This window comes from Phoenix dactylifera, chromosome 14, assembly GCF_009389715.1.
Source record: "Phoenix dactylifera cultivar Barhee BC4 chromosome 14, palm_55x_up_171113_PBpolish2nd_filt_p, whole genome shotgun sequence".
In the NCBI taxonomy this organism is placed as follows: Eukaryota; Viridiplantae; Streptophyta; class Magnoliopsida; order Arecales; family Arecaceae; genus Phoenix; species Phoenix dactylifera.
Window position 1 is genome coordinate 12958482 of NC_052405.1, and position 20339 is coordinate 12978820.

The 20339-nt window shown below is 39.1% G+C and overlaps 2 protein-coding genes across 3 annotated transcripts; one reads left to right on the plus strand and one right to left on the minus strand.

Moving 5' to 3' along the window:
• The first annotated feature begins 456 nt into the window (after positions 1–456).
• LOC103719870 (50S ribosomal protein L13) lies at positions 457–8104 on the plus strand. 2 transcript variants are annotated; one of them, XM_026809535.2, is made up of 6 exons: positions 457–614; positions 729–1060; positions 5609–5680; positions 5799–5965; positions 6059–6170; positions 7595–8104. In XM_026809535.2, the coding sequence occupies exons 2-6, from the start codon at positions 1019–1021 to the stop codon at positions 7799–7801; spliced, it is 600 nt and encodes a 199-aa protein (XP_026665336.1). In that variant the 5' UTR covers positions 457–614; positions 729–1018; the 3' UTR covers positions 7802–8104. The 2 variants fall into 2 exon arrangements, with proteins under 2 accessions (XP_026665336.1, XP_038989687.1); XM_039133759.1 differs by having other exon boundaries at positions 457–1060.
• Positions 8105–9333: 1229 nt separating this feature from the next.
• Positions 9334–14189, minus strand: LOC103719869 (4-coumarate--CoA ligase-like 7). Its single transcript, XM_008809324.4, has 6 exons — positions 13121–14189; positions 11553–11739; positions 11100–11245; positions 10949–11016; positions 9807–9909; positions 9334–9672 (listed from the first exon to the last, which is right to left on the minus strand). Exons 1-6 carry the CDS (start codon positions 14147–14149, stop codon positions 9547–9549), a joined length of 1659 nt encoding a protein of 552 aa, XP_008807546.1. The 5' UTR covers positions 14150–14189; the 3' UTR covers positions 9334–9546.
• Positions 14190–20339: the final 6150 nt, after the last annotated feature.

The window sequence follows — 20339 nt, forward strand, 5'->3', positions numbered from 1 at the left end:
CAAATATTCTCTTAAAATTTATATTATTTATGTATCTCGTAAAATACTATTTTTTACAAATGTTCTTCATAAAATAGTTCTTATAAAACTATTAATAAAAATTATATTTATTTTAATAAAAAATAAAATAAAATTTTGAAAGTCTTATAAATATTTTTTTATATATCTATCACGATCGTCTTATAAATATTTTTTTACACATCTATCTATTAAAGATATTTTAGTAATTTTAATTTGAAATCGTTAATTTTTTAATGGTATTAGATGACGTAGGTATATATATATATATATATATATATATATATATATATATATATATATATATATATATATATATATATATATGTATATACAACAAAATAAGTATTTTAGAAAGGTATATAGTATTTACATAAAATTGAATATTTAAGAGGGTATTTATAAAAATAAAATAAATAAATAAATAAAAACTTTGGGTAAGGTAACGGGAAGCGCCGCCGGCCATGGAGGATAAACAAGAAGAAAAATGGGAAACCCTCCCCCTTTAGGTAGAGATATCGCCTTGTCGAAACCCTTCGCGTCGCCTTTGATCGATTGATCGAGAGGAGAGGCTGCTTCAGCGAGCGCTGTTCCAGGTCGGATCCTTTGATTCTCGTACTTCCCTCCTCTTTTCCATCCGAACTTCTCATCAAAGCTTCCATCTTTGAGCGTTTTCGCTCCCCAAAAATTCGATCTTTGCGCTTTTCCAGGGTTCCGACAATCCGATTTTGCTAGGGCTTTTGTCCGATCATTTTTGTTGGTCGGTCTTTCTCGCTGTATCCGTCTGTCGATATTTTTGATTCGGCGGGATTAGGAGCATTAGGGTTTCGAGATCAGTTTGGTTCTCGCTGCTTTAATCTTAGCCCTCGTCGTGGGGTGTCAGTATTTTCCTTTACGTCCACTCGAGCCGTCGGTGGTGGCGCCGCCCCGTATCCCCCGCCCTGTTCCGTTCTTCTTTGTGGCGAAGAAGAAACAGTGTGAAAGAAAAGAAAGTTGAGAGATGGCCACTGCAGCAGCTCAACCCTTTAAAGGAAATTTGAAGGTAAAGGTTTTTTTTTTCTCATTCTAGTTTCTATTCTTATTATTTGCCTTTGCGTTCTGTCATTCTATGATATGAATTTTAAACTGATGGAGGCTGGTAGGTTTCAGATTTTGCTTTGCCCTATCTGCTAGCTTTGATGCTGGCTTTTAGTCTTGTTTTAGAAAATTAAGTTTTGTAGAAAATCAAGTGATATAGCCATCAAATTTATGGAAAATGAAGGGGTTGCAACAAAAACTTTTGACCCATTTTGACTTTAAAAGAATCAATAGTTGAATTTTTTTCCAATGTTTGGGTTTAAAGTTAAGAATGTATGAAGGTATTGGAGCAATCTTTAGCAGATACCTGAAATATAGAGGTGGCTCTCAGCATGTTTGAGAGATATCTGCGAGAATTCTATAATCGTTGTATTCAATAGAATTTGCTTTAGTTCATGTTTGTTTGCCTTTGGTAAGTGTTCCTTTGCAAGGCATAAACTTAATGCAAAGAGGTTTTTGTGATAGACACTGTCACCTATGCTATTGGGACAAGGTCCTTGTATGTGTATTTGTGTGTCAAGGTATCAGGAATGGCTCGGAGTTAAAGTTGAAATGCCATGCAATGAAGTATTCTTTGATATGAACTTCACAGTTCTTTACTAAGTACATCTAGCCGATATGAGTAGGGCATTATTTTTTGGATGCCAACAGAGGTGACATGACATTTGTATCACGCCAAAATTGGAACACCCTACTTTGCCAGACATTTTGGCACTTGCCTTTTTTTTGGATTTTTCTGTCAAAAGACACTTCTAGTGCAAATTCTATCACTTACTAGCAAATTAAATCCTAGCTATATCAAGTGTTCATACTAGTAGCCCAAAGAGGTTACCGTGATTCTGCTAGTGACTTGATCAAAAAGCATATTATTCCTCCACTTATTTAGCCAATTATGTATCTTGCGATTGATTTAAAGTTTCTCCACATGGACATAACATATACCTAGGAGATGGCTAGCATGGTGTTTTGTATAAACATGAAAAATTAAGACGCTAAGGGTAAAGCAGTAAATAATCTAACTGTAGGGTAAATTGGAGCTATCATGATAAGATTTGGGTTGGGATATCTTTTTTTGAAGTTTGTAAAACATATCTTAAAGCATCATGTATGATATAATTGGTCCCATGTCCATTAAGAAAGAAAAGATGCCACTATGTACACAGAATGGTATGAATTTCTATTAAGGATAGGGTGTGGCATGGAAATGTGAATATAACCTTTATATGGTCTCGTCACTCAGGTACACTATAAAGGCTTGAGAGCACAAGATAAAATGCTTAAGACATTTTAGGTCTCTTTGTACAGTCCCATTTCTTCTTGAACCAGGGGGAAGATGTACCATTGGTAAAAGGCTGAAATATAGGTCAACAGATGCGTGGACGAAACCATCTAATCCATTCTTGTGTTTCCATGAGGGCTTCATACATAGTCAAATATAGACCGTTTAAAGGTCAATTTTAGCCATGAGATAGCCTTATCTCACTATATGGAGTGCATAGTTTATCGGGCAATTTTTTTAGCCACTAGGTACTTCATAGGGGACTCAATTCCATCGATGAGCAGTTTAGTAAGAATACACAAATAATTCAGATGTTCATGGGGTGGCGTCCTCCCTAATGTTAAGGATTTTTCTTCTTGAAGATGATGGTTATGCTAGTCAGACACCATTCGAGAGGGAGGCCTAAGGGACTGGTCAAAACTGAAATCCAACGAGACCATGAGTGGTATCATCAAGCATCTCCAATAAATTGTAACACCTTTGCAATATCAGGTGCATTCCAGGTTGAACCTTAATTTTACCAACCCAAAAGTTGCTCAAGTGTTTCAAAGTTCAATTTTTTTCTTTGGATTAGGTAGGTACATAACCCATCACTGAGAAAGGTCGAAACTGATTTAACAACCTCTACCTCTTGAAGGACATAGTGGTCGTACCAGAATTTTTCAATGCACATTGGCTGAAGAGTTAAAAATTATTTTGATTAAAGAAGGTGCAAAATGTAGAATAGTTTCAGGTCATTTGAAGGAAGTGGTTCGACAATGAGATTGGGAGGGGGGGAAACTAATCAGCAGTCTCCAAAGCTCTATTAATATTCTTTATATGTGATTTTGGCCCTTGGAATTAGTACACAAAGTAAATATTGACTAGGAGAAAACAAAGTTTTAAAAGCCTCACCCCTTCCCCCGTTCTCCCTCTCTCCTTTTGAGCAGGGACACAATTAAACTCGCTATGCAAAAACATAAAAAAAGAAAACTTGCTGGCATCAATCAGTTTTTAAGTTGTTCATTAATTTGTAGATCTTGTTCAAATTAGCATTAAAAAATAACTATTGAAATATTGACTAAATGACAAACAAAAAGCTCCACGTATCTTTAATTGGACTTGTGGTGGTTAAAGAAGCCCATGGCCATTGTGCTGGACTGCTGATTTCTGCCAAAACAGCTTGATAAAGAATGCAGATGAAAGACTAATACCTTGAATAAAATATTCTATTTCAGAAATATTTTGGGTAAAACTAGTTTCATTTGAGTAGTCTAGCGCATCCATTTTAGTAATCTATTTTTTGGGTACAGTTCCATAGAGGTCATCCTGCAATAGCTTGTATTAGGTTGTTCATCAGGACTTTTGATGGCAGGAATATGTTTTATAAGCTGATTGAAGAACAGCATAGTGTGATCATTTATCATTATCTTGGACTTCTTGTTCTCTGTTTCATTGGATTCTCTGTATCTTAATAGAAAACTCAAGTTCATATAACTCATCTGCTTCGTTATGTGCCTTAATCATGCCACCAACATGGTTAAGGATGCTCTAAATTCTTCAGAACCCGGCATGAGGATTTCTCAAATAGGTGCCGCTTATCAGGCTCCCATTCTTTGGCCATATTTCATAGATTTACCCAGCGATTGAACATGTATTAAGTAGGAGGTTTCCTCATCTTGCCACTATTAATCTTTCCTATCTTATTTTGTAATCCTATGATTACTTTGCAGGCTATTGCATCTCTTTGGCATAGCTAATAAGGGTTTTGTTTTATTTCAATGCTCAGCCTTTCATTTATTGAAATTCTTGTTTAGACAGGGTTCTGTTTTCTATTTTAACAATGATGGTACTTCTGATTTCTTCTCATATATGTGCACCTATTTGGCTAGATGCCTATTAGGACTTGCATTTGTGGACCGAGTCCAATCCTGGGCTAGGCATGATTGAGCCACAAGACTTGTAGTACTTGCTATTCTGGCAGCTGCCTTACCATTCTTGTTGCTTTGCAATTATAGAGTCAATATCACCATCTCACGAATTGTTATTTGCATCATGCAATTATCTATCCAATATCACCAACTGTAGCAACAAAATTGTTTTCTCTTATTATACTATTGTTCTTGTGGCTTGTTTATTTTGTGACAGAGATTTACAATCTTCAGCAATTTTACCAGCTTCAAGGGTATTATTAACTTATGTAATAATCTGAGCTATTCCAACACAAACTTAGTGCATTTATAATGTCTATGCACAATAAAGCAGAAGTGGATTAATGAGGACGCCGTGCAGTAAAATTCCATATAGTAGTTACCTCTGTTGGGGCCAAATCAAATACTGCGTCAACTCCATGAGGAAGCTCCACTGCCGCAAGATCTGCGGGTTTCCCCGAATGTAGGATTTTGGATTCCGACGGCATTTCGATGCTTTCAACGAACGTGGAGTGAAAAAGGTTTTCGATTTTGAAGGACTGTAAGGGCCTAAACCGCATTTCAAAGAGGGCTGAAGGAGACTTTTAAGGCTTCGCAAGAGAGGGGGCTTAAATCGTGCCTGTAACCGACCGTCCGATTTGGTATACCCTGAACCAGCATGGTTTGGCAAACCTTGTTGGAGAGGAATCTTACAAGAGTTCTGTCTATTAATTGGCTCTTCTAAAGAACAGGATTTTGCTGATTCCAATTTAATTACCCTTAAAAAGCAGAGAGGAAGTTGATATATTCTTTTTTCCCTTTCCCTGGGTTTGGAGAATTCAATTCGCTCGTGGCAACCCCTGCAGTTCAAACCCTCTCTGTCTGTTTGGCGTCCATCACCTCTTTTCTCCTCTGACTCCATAGATCTGAGTTTTAACGGGTGCATATCTGCTTGCTTAACACCTGAAATAAGGCTAAATTTTTCTTGTTGAAGCTTTCACTTCTTAGACTTTCTAATGTTTACGATACAAACTACTGATATGAACCACTTAACCATGTACATCTGGTTGGAGCAGGAACACCTGATCACTGTAAACTTCATCATATCAGGAATATGTATTTGACGCATTGAATTGACATAAGAAAAGTATACTGATGAATGATTGAAACACTAATGCCTTCTAAACATATCAATGCACATGCTCAAAGGTCGTTTGTCATTTCATGGTAGATATGGTTAGCTAAAATCATAGTTTGTTCTTGTTTTGATTATTTTCTTGACTGAAACACCTTGTTTATCCTGAAAGTGAAACATTTTGACTCACCTTTTGCTAATATTATGCAGAAAGCACTTGCTGGCCTGAGAAGAATCAATTTAGAGGGCCTGCGTTGGCGGGTATTTGATGCGAAAGGACAGGTAAGTATTTGTCCTGTTGCAATGAACAAGCGTATCATTTATGGTATTCTTAATAGAATATATTTTGAGATAGATATGATGAACGCATCACTTACCAATCTAGAATGCACCTTCTCAGGTACTTGGGAGACTTGCATCACAAATAGCAACTGTGGTTCAAGGAAAGGATAAACCAACATACACGCCAAACCGTGATGATGGAGATATGTGTGTTGTGCTTAATGCAAAAGATGTTTGTGTCACAGGGAGAAAAATGACTGACAAATTTTATCATTGGCATACTGGGCAAGTTCAATTGACAGTCTTTGTTTATCAAGGAAATTTAAATTGGCTTGTTTTTTAGTTTATCTGATTCATCATGTTGTTTTACTTTTGTAGGTATATTGGCCACCTGAAGGAAAGAAGCTTGAAGGACCAGATGGTGAAGGATCCAACTGAAGTGATTCGCAAAGCTGTCTTACGTATGCTTCCTCGAAATAAATTGCGTGATGTAAGTGATCTTTCTCTTCAGTTCTTTCTTATGCCTGTCATTTAAGTGATATGGTGTTGAAAAATCAAATCTTGATTCTGTTTCATCTATATCTTATAAACCAGTTACTTATGCCCCCATGTTGATGTGTAAGTTTCGCACTTTAAATTTACCCAACATAAAATCAGAGTTGTTCATGCTAGGCAGGATTTTTGACTTGAGTTTACTAAAAACAAACTAAATCCTGCTCTACTTTAGTTTCAAGATAAAACTTTGTAGGAAAAATCAGTTTTTGCTTTTTCAAATATCTTGTTTTGTTTTACTGAAGTCAGCCCTGGATCTTAGGTGTAAAAGACTAAGCTTCCCATATCAAAGTATCAAGTTTGCAAAGTTGCTTTTTTGTAGCTTGCTTTATTATGATACATGATGATGTAAAATCATCTTGATATTTTCTTTTTTATTATTATTGTTGTAGGTCTTGTGATAGTAATTTCAAGACACAATTCTGGTTGTTTAAAAGTTGGAGCTGAAATGTAACGGATATCAACCATTAAAAAATCCTCAAAAAAATTGCTATTCAACACATGAGCTTCTTATATATTAGGCTAATCGGATTTACAATGAACCTATCCATAAGTAGATCATCAACAACAATTAACCCTGTGGATTACCCATCATCTAATTGCCTTTTAGATTATTCACTTGACACAATCATGAATAATTTCTCTTCCTAATGTTGAACCTGCTTTCAATGTCAAAACTAAATGTAGGACAGGTTATACTTTTCACACAAAATTGGTCACTTCCCTCAAAATCTCTAATTCAACAAATTACTTGCTAAAACTTTTGATGCGCAGTAGTATCAGTCAAGGACGGCAAGGGAGTCCTCTCCAGCCAGACTTTGACCAAGGTTTCCATAGTGTCTCACCATGGAGAAAATGCTACAAGTATCAGCGAACTGTCATCTGATATATATATATATATATATATGTGTGTGTGTGTGTGTGTGTGTGTGTGTGTTTTTGTGTGTGTCTGTGTATGTATTTGCTATTTGCTTGAGTATTTTTTTCTTGGTGAGTACAAGGGGGAAGAAGAAGCTAGAGATGAACAAAGGATCCCCCCTTAGCAGCATTTTTCCATATAAAAGAAGAAAGGAGGGAAATTATTTAGCCAAACTCTTGGTTCACAACTCTGCACCCTGACCTGAGTTTAACTCATCAAACCTTATATAAAGATATGTAAACCATTTTTAACTCCATGTAACAATTTGCAGCCAAAGGTTTTCTCCTTAAATGACCGCAAAGCAAAATCCCAACCAACCCTTTGTGACGCCAATAAAATGGAGAGATCTTCCACATTCAGTTTCTTGTGTCTTTGAAAGGTTTACTCATTGTTCATGTTATTATACTGACAACACTCACTGATAGACCATGTGTTTTGTTCAGGACCGAGATCGCAAACTAAGGATATTTCCAGGAAGTGAGCATCCTTTTGTTGATCGTCCTCTGGAGCAATATGTGATGCCCCCTCGGAAGGTACGTGAGATGCGACCCCGCGCAAGGCGTGCACTTATACGAGCTCAGAAGAAGACAGATCAGAAAAACACAAACACCAAGACACAAAAGGAAGACAAAGGCCAGATCAGCACATGATATGTCCAGTTCTCCATTAAGGATTTTGGATCTTCCATGTTAAGAAGAAACTAAACATAGTACTTGGATTTGAGTCCAACAGTCAGGAATCTACATTTCATAGACGGTTGGGTTATGCATAGTGTAGTTGAGATTTTGTTAGCAGCATAATGCCCGAATAGAATGTGACTGATGCATTCTTTTCAGTTCATTTGGTTTGGAGATGTAATTTTTCTATGCCAAACATCCTTGTGACTTCCTCCTCTGTTCTAATTAAACTCTGGAATCAAATACTGACCAAACAAAGCCGGTAATGATCCTATTGCGCAGATCCACATGTTGTAACCTGCTTGACAACTGCAGGTACTTTGTTTAAATCCACTGCTAATCTGCTCTTTAAGATGCATCCCATAAATGCCTTCTGAGGTTGTGGAGGCATAGTGTTGCTGGATGAACAGCTTAAAATTCTATGGCCTTGCAAGTACTTGGGGCATTTAACACAACCGAGACTTGAGTACTTGGCTGCGAATTTGCACATAATTTGGCAGTGCTGCTTAGAGAAGCATGACTTCAGAATTTGTCGAACAGCTTGTTGGTGTATGCAACACCCAAAAGTATTGGTATTGCTTGCATTAAAGCATGGGAGCTTCCCAAGAGCATTCTAAGCAATGCTCAATTTTACTGAATAAAAAAATTATAAGATGAATTAGGAATGCCTGGTGCCTTTCTCGACTTTTTTTTTTTTAGTGCAAAAAAAAAAAGGTGATCTGCTTGTGTTCTATCACAATCCACTCCCATGACCTGCTAAAGCAAGCATGCAATTCACTTTTATCAAACGCAGGGATGAAGCATGTCTCATAAGCAGATACAGGTGAAATTGCAGTTGTGACACGATATAGGGATAAACAACCACTATATCGCATTTTTTTCTAACCTATTGGTTTTGAAAAGCTAACTTGATTGTGCTATTATAATATTTACGATCATCATTCGCAATGCATTTCATTTGGCTTGTTGGCTCTTTTGTGCCTTGGAGAAGAAACCAGTTCCGTATATCAAAAACAACCATCTTAGCTTAAACTGCATATGGGCACCAATTTCGATAAGGTTCAGGCCAGGTTGAAATAGGTTAGACTGGTTAGAACTCCAAACCTGAATATAACCTATTTAACAAATAGGTTGACTAATGTCAAGTTGTTTATAATCCATACCTATTTATGCGAAACCTAAATATGTTTATCTCAAATCGATTGTAAATTGGATCAAGCTTGGCCATCTCTACCATAACCTTACTCAACCCAATACGTAAGATTTATTTTTATGTCTTCAATTCATATATTACTTACTTATATGCTGTATATGATTACTATTTGGTAGGATTTGACTTAGATTGAGATTCTGATTATGTCTTCAATTCATAAAAAGCCAAGTCTTGATAAATTCATACATACTTTGCTGTTCCTAATAGGTGACCATGAGGTATGGTAGGTTAAAAGACAAATAATAGTATCTTTACATCCTACCAACTCCAACATTGAAAAGCTTTGATAGACTTTTTTAGAAAGCTTAATCCATTCCCTTGATAACTGTTCAATGCTATTGAGCAAATAAAGAAAAGCTTTGACACAAGGCATAAATGAAGCACATCCTTTCAAGCTTTTAGCAATTAAGCAAGTGCTAGGATGCACTGTCGCTATGCTTGAAACTCATAGTACATTGGAGACTGTCAAACTAAAAGACTTCATGATCTAGACATGAAACACGCATCATAATTTACATTTGGAGGTAGAAAGTGCAAGTTTTCTCAATTCCCTCCTCAAGATCTTTCCAGCTGCTGATTTCGGTATTGAGTCAACAAATGCAACTTTACGTATCTTCTTATATGGTGCGACCTAAAACAAATGCATGCATTGCGTAATTGTTAGCCTTAAAGCTTTTGTTTCCTTGAGTATAGTCACTTCTGTTTCATTCAAACAAATCAAAAAAAAAATGATTGGAAGTTCAAATTTTCATATTTAATGCACACCTTCTTTGCAACAAAATCAATAATTTCTGCTTCACTGAGGTTGCTTCCAGGTTGTCTCACCACAAATGCCATTGGTATTTGCCCTGCTTCTTCATGTGGGTACCTATTTTTTGCAAACATCCAATGATGAGAAAACTAGATTGAAAGCTGCCCAAAGGAAGCTCTTTCCAATTACCCCTTCTACCCTTCGCTGTCAAATGACCATCAAATAATGGTAGAGAAAAATAACAGAAATTCTTACTATGTCTGAAGCAAGCCTGTAGTAGCCAGCACAAATGCATATAGTAGTAAATCACTGATCATTATTAACTAATATTTTTATAAATTAAAATTCTACAGTATCCATTTTTTCTTGAAAAACAAGCTGGTTCCACTACCATATTAATGCGTTAACTTGCACGCGGATAATGCATCATATACAGCATAAATGTGTTTTAATGAATATTCAAATCATATCTTGTGCATACAGTATATGCACCATAAAATTTAGAAACTGCTAAATGCCATAAAGGTTTTGACCAGAAATCAAAATTTTTTAACATAAGGTACTTGGGAGATGCTAAAAAGAACAATATCACATAAGCACTAGAAATGAAATTTTGTAGATAAATGAAACTTTTTGCATGTAATCTTCAAAAAAGAGAAGAGAATGGCTAACTTTTTTATGATGATATTAGTGTAGAATTATGATACTTTAAGCACTAAGAGACCATTTCAAAAGTAAGCTGATTCATGAAACAACGTAAGGACTTAAGGAACATAATTTTAGGAAGAACTTTAACCAAAACATTATAATTGTTACAATATATTTCCAGGTGACATATGATTGGAGCATTATCTTTCTACTTAATATTTAAGTTAATCATATTCACAGATCAATTCTAACTTATTATCATGAACTACTACGTGAGGATCTCTAATACCTTAACCTTTTTCTGTCCACCATAATTATAAGTCATGAAAAGTCTCCTATGCATGTCACCATAAGGATATATAGCCTGGCATTGCGCTACTGAAGAAAAGATCAATCTCTGCTACATCCATTGCTTTCACATTTATAGTTTAAGAAGTATACTAGCAACACAGTTAAACAAAAGCAGAAGCCGTGTAATTAATTGAGGTTGTAATGTTTAGAAACCTACGGAACTACAGCAGCCTCCACAATTTCTGGTAAGGACTGCAGCAAAAGCTCCAATTCAGCAGGCGGAACCTGCAATATGGAAATCATGCTAAATGAGTAAGCCTGTATGTATACTAAACATGGTTAAAATCTATAGATAAGCAATCGCACACCTGGTAAGCCTTGTATTTGATCAACTCCTTCAGCCTATCCACGATGTAAAGAAACCCATCATGATCAAAGTAACACAGATCACCTGTCTTCAGCCAACCATCAGAACTGAATATGGAAGCATTGGCTTCATCGTCACCAACATAACCTGACAACAAAAATCGACTAAATGCTGCACCTAATGTAGTCAATGCGCAAAAGAGGCCTTCTTGCAGTTTTTGATTCTTTAGGCTCCTATTTAAAAAACTACATAACCACTTATGTTCCCATGGAAGCGGCGAACTGGGGACAGACCTAATTTTTGACCCATTGCACTTGTCAATGCAAGCCTTTACCATTGCACCAAGCAACGATCCCCCTTCTTTAGGTTCCCATTAGCACTGTCTTAATCTGTACGCCTACATGATCAAGTGCTCAAGTGTCCTAATTTTCTAAGAATTCACTACACATATTACCTTTCATGATGGCAGGACCTCGGACCCATAATTCACCTTCTTGGGCAACTGATAAAGCCTCACCAGTGACTGTGTCTACAATTTTTGCTTCGACATTAGAAGAGAGGCGTCCAGCAGACCTCACATGACAGCATTCATCAGGACCAACCAATATGGAAATTCCTCCTGCCTCAGTTGAACCATACCCCTGGATAGATCAGAAAAGGATGTTCAAATCTGGCCTATTGAAACTGTGTACAAGAACAACAGGCAAGGCGGAAATTCTTTGTCAGTGTTGTTAATATTCCTAATCTAAGAAATATATGCCTTGTAAAAGTCTCTAATGATCTTGTAAGAAGAAAGACAAATGTTTTTAACCATTGGAGAGACATACCTAGAAAAAGAAGCCTTGATAGATATCAAGCTTCTTTATATGTACTAAAAGAAAGCAGATCGACAAGCTGGTTTTGCTTGCCATAAGCCTCTGCAATTCAAGGTTGAATTGTAGAGGGTCAGTTTGAAATCAAGGGTTATGCTTTTCATTGTGGATTGGCAAACAATAAGTTTCCTAATACATGTACTATGGCTGTCACACAATTACAGATCATTTCTTCAATTCAGAGACATAATAAGTCGGAATTGAACCTCTTTAGTTCCAATCCAAACTCTGAGAGGATTCAAACTCCACATATCATTTTATGAATAGCTCCCTAAGTCTCAGCCATAATAACTTGTAAGTTGTAAGACCGGTTTCAAGAACTACCAACGCCAAAATAGGCACTTTGGCCGCCAAATTATTCTCACAAGACCTGGTTCATATCTTTTCGGGCAATGTTTCTCAATAGAGGTGCTACCAAGTCAAGCTGAGTCAAGTAGCTAGAGGCTCGAGTTCAACTCGATTCAAAATACTCAAGCTCGAAATTCGATTCAATGTCAATCGAGTCTTAGTATTCAAGTTTGAACTTGACTGAATCAAAAAAAAAAAATAGATAAAAAAGTAATACTCAAAATCAACTTGAGTCGGCTCATATTAAGAGACATACTGATTTCAAGCTCAAATGTGAGCCTTAGTCATAATTAAAAAATATAGTTAAAAAATAGAAGTTATATCAGTTTAAAAAAATAAGAATAATATATTTTAAATATTAAATCAATAATATATTATAAATAAAAAATATTATTGAAAATATATATACTAAACTAAACTCGCAGGACTGCAAGCTAAGTTTTTTAATGCTCGAGCTCGAAAGTTCGAGCTAGTTGATGCCGGTAATAGTCTAAGTTGAGTCGAGTTTGAATCCGAGCCGAGCTCCGGCAGCAGGCTCACTCTTTCTTTTTTTTTTCTTTTTTTTTTCCCCCGCTTTGTTGATGTGTACCAAATGAGGGTTGTATCTTTCACACCAAAGAAGGATTCGTCCTCTTCACTAATCCACCGTTGGATCGCGTAACGGTTGCTTTCAAGCAACGCAAGTGTCGATGAAAAATTTCAGAATGCTTTGAGAGCTGTGCGGGATGCTGCGATCCAACGCTAAACATCGCAAAAGTCAAATCCTTCCTTCGCGAAAGATACAACCCGAACCCGGGTGTACCTGCGAGAGCTCCACGCGAGGGAACCTCGCCATGAACCGCTCCGCCGCCGCCGGGTGGAGCGGAGCGCCACCGCAGACCACGCGCTCGAGCGCCGACAAGTCAAGACCCGCTGCCACCTCTGGCCGCCCCATTGCCACCACCACGGGCGGTGCCGCCGTTATCTCCGTCACCCTGTGCTGCTCCGCCGCCCGGAGCATCTCCGCTACACCCGCCCGGCCGCCGCCCATCAGCACCATCGTCGCCCCCAGCACCACTCCCTTCAGAGCCACAACGAACCCCATTGTATGGAACATCGGCGCCGTCAGCAGCTTCACCTCCGGCCGTCCCTCCCGCCGCGCCGCATAAAACCCGGCCATCATCGCGATGAAGCTCCGGTGCGTCAGCGCCGCCGCCTTGACCCGTCCGGTTGTCCCCGAGGAGAACAGGATGGCCGCCACGTCGGGCTGGCGCACCTCCGCCGCCGGAACGGCGGCCGATGCGGCGTTGGAGGTGAGGAAGGAGTGGAATTCCAAGGAGTCGAGGAGGAGGGTGGGTAGGTGGCGGGGGAGGGCAGCGGCGGTGGAAGAGACGGCAAAAGCGACGGTGGGTTTGGATAGGCGGACGAGGCTGGCGATCTCGGAGGGGGTGGAGGCGGGGTTGGCGGGGGCGGCGACGGCGCCGATTGAGAAGAGAGCAAGGTAGAGGACAGGGATCTCGAGGCGGTTTGGGGAGAGGATGAACGCCACGTGTCCGTTGGAGAGGCCGAGGTGGGCGCGGAGGGAGGCGGCGAGGGAGCGGATCTGGGAGAGGAGGTCGGGGAAGGAGACGGCGGCGCCGGTGGTGGCGTCGAGGATGGCGGGGTGGGAGGGGAGTGGGGAGTGGAGGAGGGATTCGGCGTAGTAGGCGGCGGAGAGGGGGACGGAGGGTGACGGCATGGCGGCGGTGGGGCGGAGGCTGCAGAATGTCTTGGTGACGCCGTCAAAGCCGCTCCTCGGGTCGACGGACGGAGGAAGTGACGGTGACCGAGGATCGTCGGCAGTCTCCGCCATGAGAGAAGGTTGGTAATGCTTGGGGGTGGTGGTATTGATATCGTGCAAATGATATATATATATATATATATATATATATATATATATATATATATATATATATATATATATGCAGGAGTAGAAACTAAAAGGTTGAGTTTATTATTATTATTATTATTATTATTATTATTATTTGTTTTAAATATTATTTTAATAATAATAAATATATTATTGCTATGGTGATGATGATGATAACGTCGGTGATTGATGATGGAAGTGATATCAATATATTACCACAATTTTAGTTGAAAGGGTTCTTTCCTCCGCTCCATTTGCTAATTTATTGTCACTGGCGATTGGAAAGAATTTACGGATAAATTATATTATGTTACATCAACATGCAGAAAGTTTTCAAGTTTATTTAATTATAGGGAGTGGGAACTGGGAAGGTTGTCTTGTCTGATGTGGATCCCATGTGCGTGTTTCTTCAGTGTTGTTGGATCAGCGATCGGGAATGATGTTTACCATCCATCACCTGGTGTCGGAGGCCAAAAGATACCCTGTAAACTTTTGATAGATTTTATTATTTCAGTAGTCTAAACAAAAATGATGACAACTTTTTTAATTAAAATCATCTCATCTAACACGCAGTCTCCAATTGCAGAAGTGGATTTCTCAACCAACGTAGTATTGTTAATTATTAGTAGCTACCATCATCAAATGCGTTGAGAGAGAAGAATAAAAAAATATATATATTTTTGCCTGTGTATTACGGTATGCAAAAGTAGCTTTTATATAGTACTAAAAGACGGGTGAATTTTAGTAAGATTGGCTAAGTTTAGTACAATCAATTTAAATGGAATTTGATAAGGACGGCTAAATTTGGTACAATGACCTACAATGATTCCAACATTTTTCCTCAAACTCAAGGTGGTAAAGTGAACACTAACTTAAATTTAAAAGCAAGAGATTGAAAGATGTCAGGATGATGAGCTTTGGTGAAAACGTCCGCAAGCTGATCATCATTGTGAGCAATTTGAATTGAACTATGACTGTCGCAATAAATAGGAGTGCTCGACTGCTGAGGAGCACCCATATCCTGTAGAAGCCAAAGAAGTTCGGAAGTAGTATCAGCAAGAGCTCGATACTCAACCTCACTGCTAGAGCGAGCAACAACCGTCTGCTTCTTGCTTCGCCAAGAGATGAGAGAGTCACATAATAGAAAAAGAAAACCAGTGGTAGAGCGGCGATCAGTAGGGTCACCGGCCTAATCAACACTAGAATAAACCTGTAATGTCAAGAACAAGCGAGAAGAAAAATGAAGTCCATGAAACAAGATATCATTCACATAGTGTAAGATGTGAAAAACAACTGCATAGTAAACAGAGCGTGGAGCCATCATGAACTGGCTGACAAGATGTACAACATAGACAATATCTGGCCTAGTATGAGGCTGCTAACAAGCTGTCGGTAAAGGATAGCATCTGGAAGGAGCTCCCAATCTGTAGCACGGAGCTTGATGTTGGACTCTAAGGGACTATCACTTGTCTTGCAATCAGTAAGACCAGAACAAAAAAGGAGATCAGAGGCATACTTGGCCTAGGTGAGGTAGTAGTCATCAAATGTAGGAGATACCTCCAATCCTAAAAAGTAATTGAGAAAACCAAGATCCTTCATCTCAAAGTGCTAACTCAAAAACTACTTAAGCTCATAAATACCAGAAAGATCGTCACCAGTAATAATCATGTCGTCAACATAAAGTAGTAGAATGGTGATACCAGTAGCAATCTGACGAATGAAGAGAGCAGAGTCATAGGAGCTATAAGTAAATCCAAGCTATGCAACAGTGGAGCTAAATTTGGTGAACCAAGACCCTCGAACTTGCTTGAGCCTATACAAGGCTCGTTGAAGATAGCAAACCTTACTCGGATGATAAGAATACCCTGGGGGAGGCTCCATATATACCTCCTCAGCCAAATCACCATAGAGGAAGGCATTCTTTACATCCATCTAAAATAAAGGCCAGTGGCATGCCGAGGCCACAGCTAAAAGGGAGCGGATGAAGGTAATGCGAGCAACGGGGGCAAATGTCTCCTCATAATCAATGTCATACTCTTGGGTATATCCTTTTGCCACCAGACGTGCTTTATGTCGTACTTCAAAACCATCAGAGTTAGTTTTTATCTTGTAGATCCACTTGCAACTAGCTGTAATCTTTCCAGAAGGAAGACCAACCAAATCCAAGGTATGAGTTTTGTGAAGGGCATCGAGTTCTTCGGTCATAGCTTGCTGCCAAAGAGGATCAGAGGAAGCCTCACGGTAGGTATGAGATTGGTGTAAAGAAGCACGAGCAGCATAGCTATAATAATCACGAAGATGAGTAGGAAGTGCTCTTACCCTAGAGGAGCGGCAAAGGATAAAAGAATTAGGCTCAGAGAAAGACAACTCTGGTGGTGAAGTGGGAGGACCTGCAAAGAGATTAGGAGTGGTAATAGTGCCCAGTGCCCATCGATAGATCGTCATTAGAGCACACTGGTCTTGCATTAAGGTCATTAGTGTCTGGTAGCAAGTTCACAGAAACATCAGTGAATATCGGTACATGACCCTGGAGTGAAGGTGGAAAGGAGGACATGGTGCAAAACATCTTATGCTCCCAAAAGGTGACATGGCAGGATATCAAAAGATGTTGATCAATGGGATCATAGCAGCGATAAGCTTTATGTTCTATATCATACCCTAAGAAGCAACACAAGCGGGATCTAGGTTGTAGCTTAGTATGCTCATGAGGCTGGAGAAGAATGAAATGCATGCACCCCAAAACCTGAAGGGAGTGGTACTCAGGAATTTTTCCATAGAGAAGTTTATAGAGCGACTTATTCTGTATTCTAGGTGAAGGAGTGCGATTAATAGTATAAACCGCAGTGAGAGCTGATTCGCCCCAAAAAAATTCTGAAACAGATGCAGAAAGTAGGACTCGAGTAGTATCCAAAATGTGCCTGTGCTTACGCTCAGCACGCCCATTCTGTTGGGAGGTTTCAGGACATGAACGATGTGGGATCGTATCATTGTGTTTCAAGGTGTTGAGAAAAGTGGATTCTCTATACTCTATGGTATTATCAGTTCGAAAAATCTTAATTGAACAAAAAAATTGGGTCAGAATCATTTTCTAAAAATTAATATAAATTTGTGAAAGTTTAGACCAGTTGCACATAAAATAAAACTATGTGTATCGAGAATAGTCATCAACAAAAATCACAAAATAATGTAATCTCCTCATAGTATGAGTAGGGGCAAGCCCCCAAATATCAGAATATACCAAATCAAAAGGTGTTGAAGAATTTGAGTCACTATTAGGAAAAGATAAACTAGATTGTTTTCCAAGTTGACAAGACATACAATTAAATGATTCAGGACTCACAGAACCTAAATGACCACTAAAAATTAATAAGCGAATACGAGACACAAAGGCATGCCCTAGTCGAGAGTGCCAAAGACAGAGAGTAGCTGACGACGTACGAGATGGAGTTGTAGCCAACATATTGATTGGAAGATGCAGAGAAGTGAGCTCGAATAAACGACCAACTTTACGGGCAGTCCCAATGATCTGTCCTGTTTGCGGATCCTACACCACGATTTGTAAAAAGTAACTCAAGACCTAGTTCACAAAGTTGTCCGACAGATAACAGATTTAAAGATAATTTGGAAACAAGGTATCAATGACAGATAGCTGAGGAGTAGAAACGGAACCATGTGACTAACATGCATATGAGAACCATTGGCAATGTAAATTGTAGGTGAGTGAAATAATTTAGTTGTGGAAGTAAGAAGAGAGGAATCAGAGATTATATGGTTACAACAAGCAGAGTCAAGATACTACGATTGGTTATCTGAGGTGGTAGTCAGAGCTAAAAAGAGATTGGCCTTGGATAGAACCTGGATAAAGGCTTCAACCTCTGCAGTAGAGAGAGATACAGTTGGGGGAGAACGGTCTACAGATGAACTATCCGAAGATTCTAAAGGAGCAACAGCAGTCTTTGGAAAAGAAACCTTCTAGCCAAAATATTTAGGACATTTCCTGCTCGTTGATCTTATGACCCCACTTCTTAAACTAGTTGCATTGAATAGTGCAGTTAGAAGATGTGGGCCGAGTAGGAGGTGCAGAAGGAGTGGCCAAAATTGGCTCCGAGGTAGGCAGCCTCATAGTGGAAAACTTGGTTTTTTTGGAAATGAGCCCACTCAGCGCACTCTCTAGAGTCGGCAAGGGAGAACGATGCAATAAAGCAGCACGAGTGCTTTCAAATTCATCTCTGATAGCCATCAAATACTGAACCAAACGCATACCATCTCAATATACCATAAACTTCTTGACATCTTCAGGATCGATTAGTTCAGGCTCACACAAAGAGAGTTGATCCCAAACATAAATTATCTGAGAGAAGAAATCAGTAATAGACTGACCTAGTTCCTATTGCATGCGATGAAGTTTGGTGGAGAGTTGATACTGCTGAGAGAGGTCGGCTTTGTTGTACCGATGTGCCAGTAAATCCCATGCATCTTTGGCATTCTCAATCCTCTTAAGAGTATTGCCAATGGAGACAACACTCGTGTTGGAAAGCCAGAAAATGATTATGAAGTGTGCACTTTCCTAGTTGGCGAGATAGTTGTCAAAAACATCTTGTGGTTATGTGCACTTTTTTAGTTGGCGAGACAGTTGTCAAAGACATCTTGTGGTTCTTTCTCTCCTTTTTTGGGTTTGTGCTCGTCACCAGTAACAAACTTTAAAAACGATTTCCGCAAAGCCACATATGCATAGCATTAGACCATGCATTGTAGTTCAAGCCATCGGGAATGGTAGAGGTGAGTTATGTCACTTCTTTGGTGTTGGATAGATTTTGTGCCATGATTGGAAAAAGTAGTTGCTGTGGTGGCCAACAATGGCAAAGATGTAAATATATAGTAAACTCTGCTGCCTTTTTTTTTTTTTTTTTTTGGGTACAACTTTGGGGCTTCCATTCAAAGACTCACGGAGTTGTCCGGGACCTTGCAATACGCGATGGCCACAGGGCACTGCGGGGATCGGAGTTGGCGGAGATAGGCCTTCGGTGAAACTAATGAACCCAATACCAAGGAGAAGCTCTTTATGCTCTTCTTATGGTCATCCCGCGGCTGAGGTGGAGGAGACTCGCACGCAGAGAAGTGATGGAGAGCCTTAACGGGTGGAGAAGAGAATAATGCTTGTTTCTCATGGTGGGGAAGATGGCAGACAAGTTGCAAGCGAGCTGGCGTACAGGGAGAGTGGAGAAGCCACGGAAGTGGGGTACAGTGACGTTGGAGGGGAGGAAACAATTGATGATGACCTGCGGAGAGACGGGGTTTGCTTTGCTCTGCGAAGTGAGGTACGGTGGTGTGGGAGGGGTGCATGGAAAGAGAGTTTAGACGCGGGAGGGGACCCGCCTAAGCACCGTTGGTGCGCCTACGGGAGAAGTGAAAAGAGTTATATGATATAGATCTGAGGCTGGTTCACATAGAACTTCCATCCACATTGTATTTTTTGCTTTGTTCTGATTTAAAAGAATATACTCATATTAGAACTATATAAATTATTATTTTTTTCAAAAAAAATTAAGCCTACGGTATAGATCTGAGGCTGGCACATGGGGGCGCACGCACTGATATGAACCTCCAGACTTTTAAGAGAAACGACGAGCAAATTAACAGCCTTGGCTTGATACAATAATAAAAAAGAAAAATGAGAGAAAAAAACTATATTTCTCTCTGTGTGTTATAATATATAGGAGCAACTTTTATATAGTACTAGAAGGCTAATGAAATTTAGTAAGGCCGACTAATTTTGGCACAATTAATCACACATCAATTAAGATGAAATTTGGCAAGGTGGCACAATGTCCTACAATGGCCTACAATGATTCTAACAAAATGCATATAAGAGAGAGAGTTTAGGACATCATTTATTTTGAATGACCAGGTACAATATTTGCTGGACAATTATCACGTGATTTGGCTTCCCATGAAAACATACCAACATATAAAGAGCAAGAAAAACAAGAGAAAAAAAAGAAGCTTCCAGATAGCATCCTTAATCTGCAATTTATTATTATTTTCACAGATGGTGAGAATAATTTGAAGTCTAATGAGTTCAGCCATGTCCTTTAATTGAAAAGCTTTTCAGTAATTTATCTTGCCAGTGGGT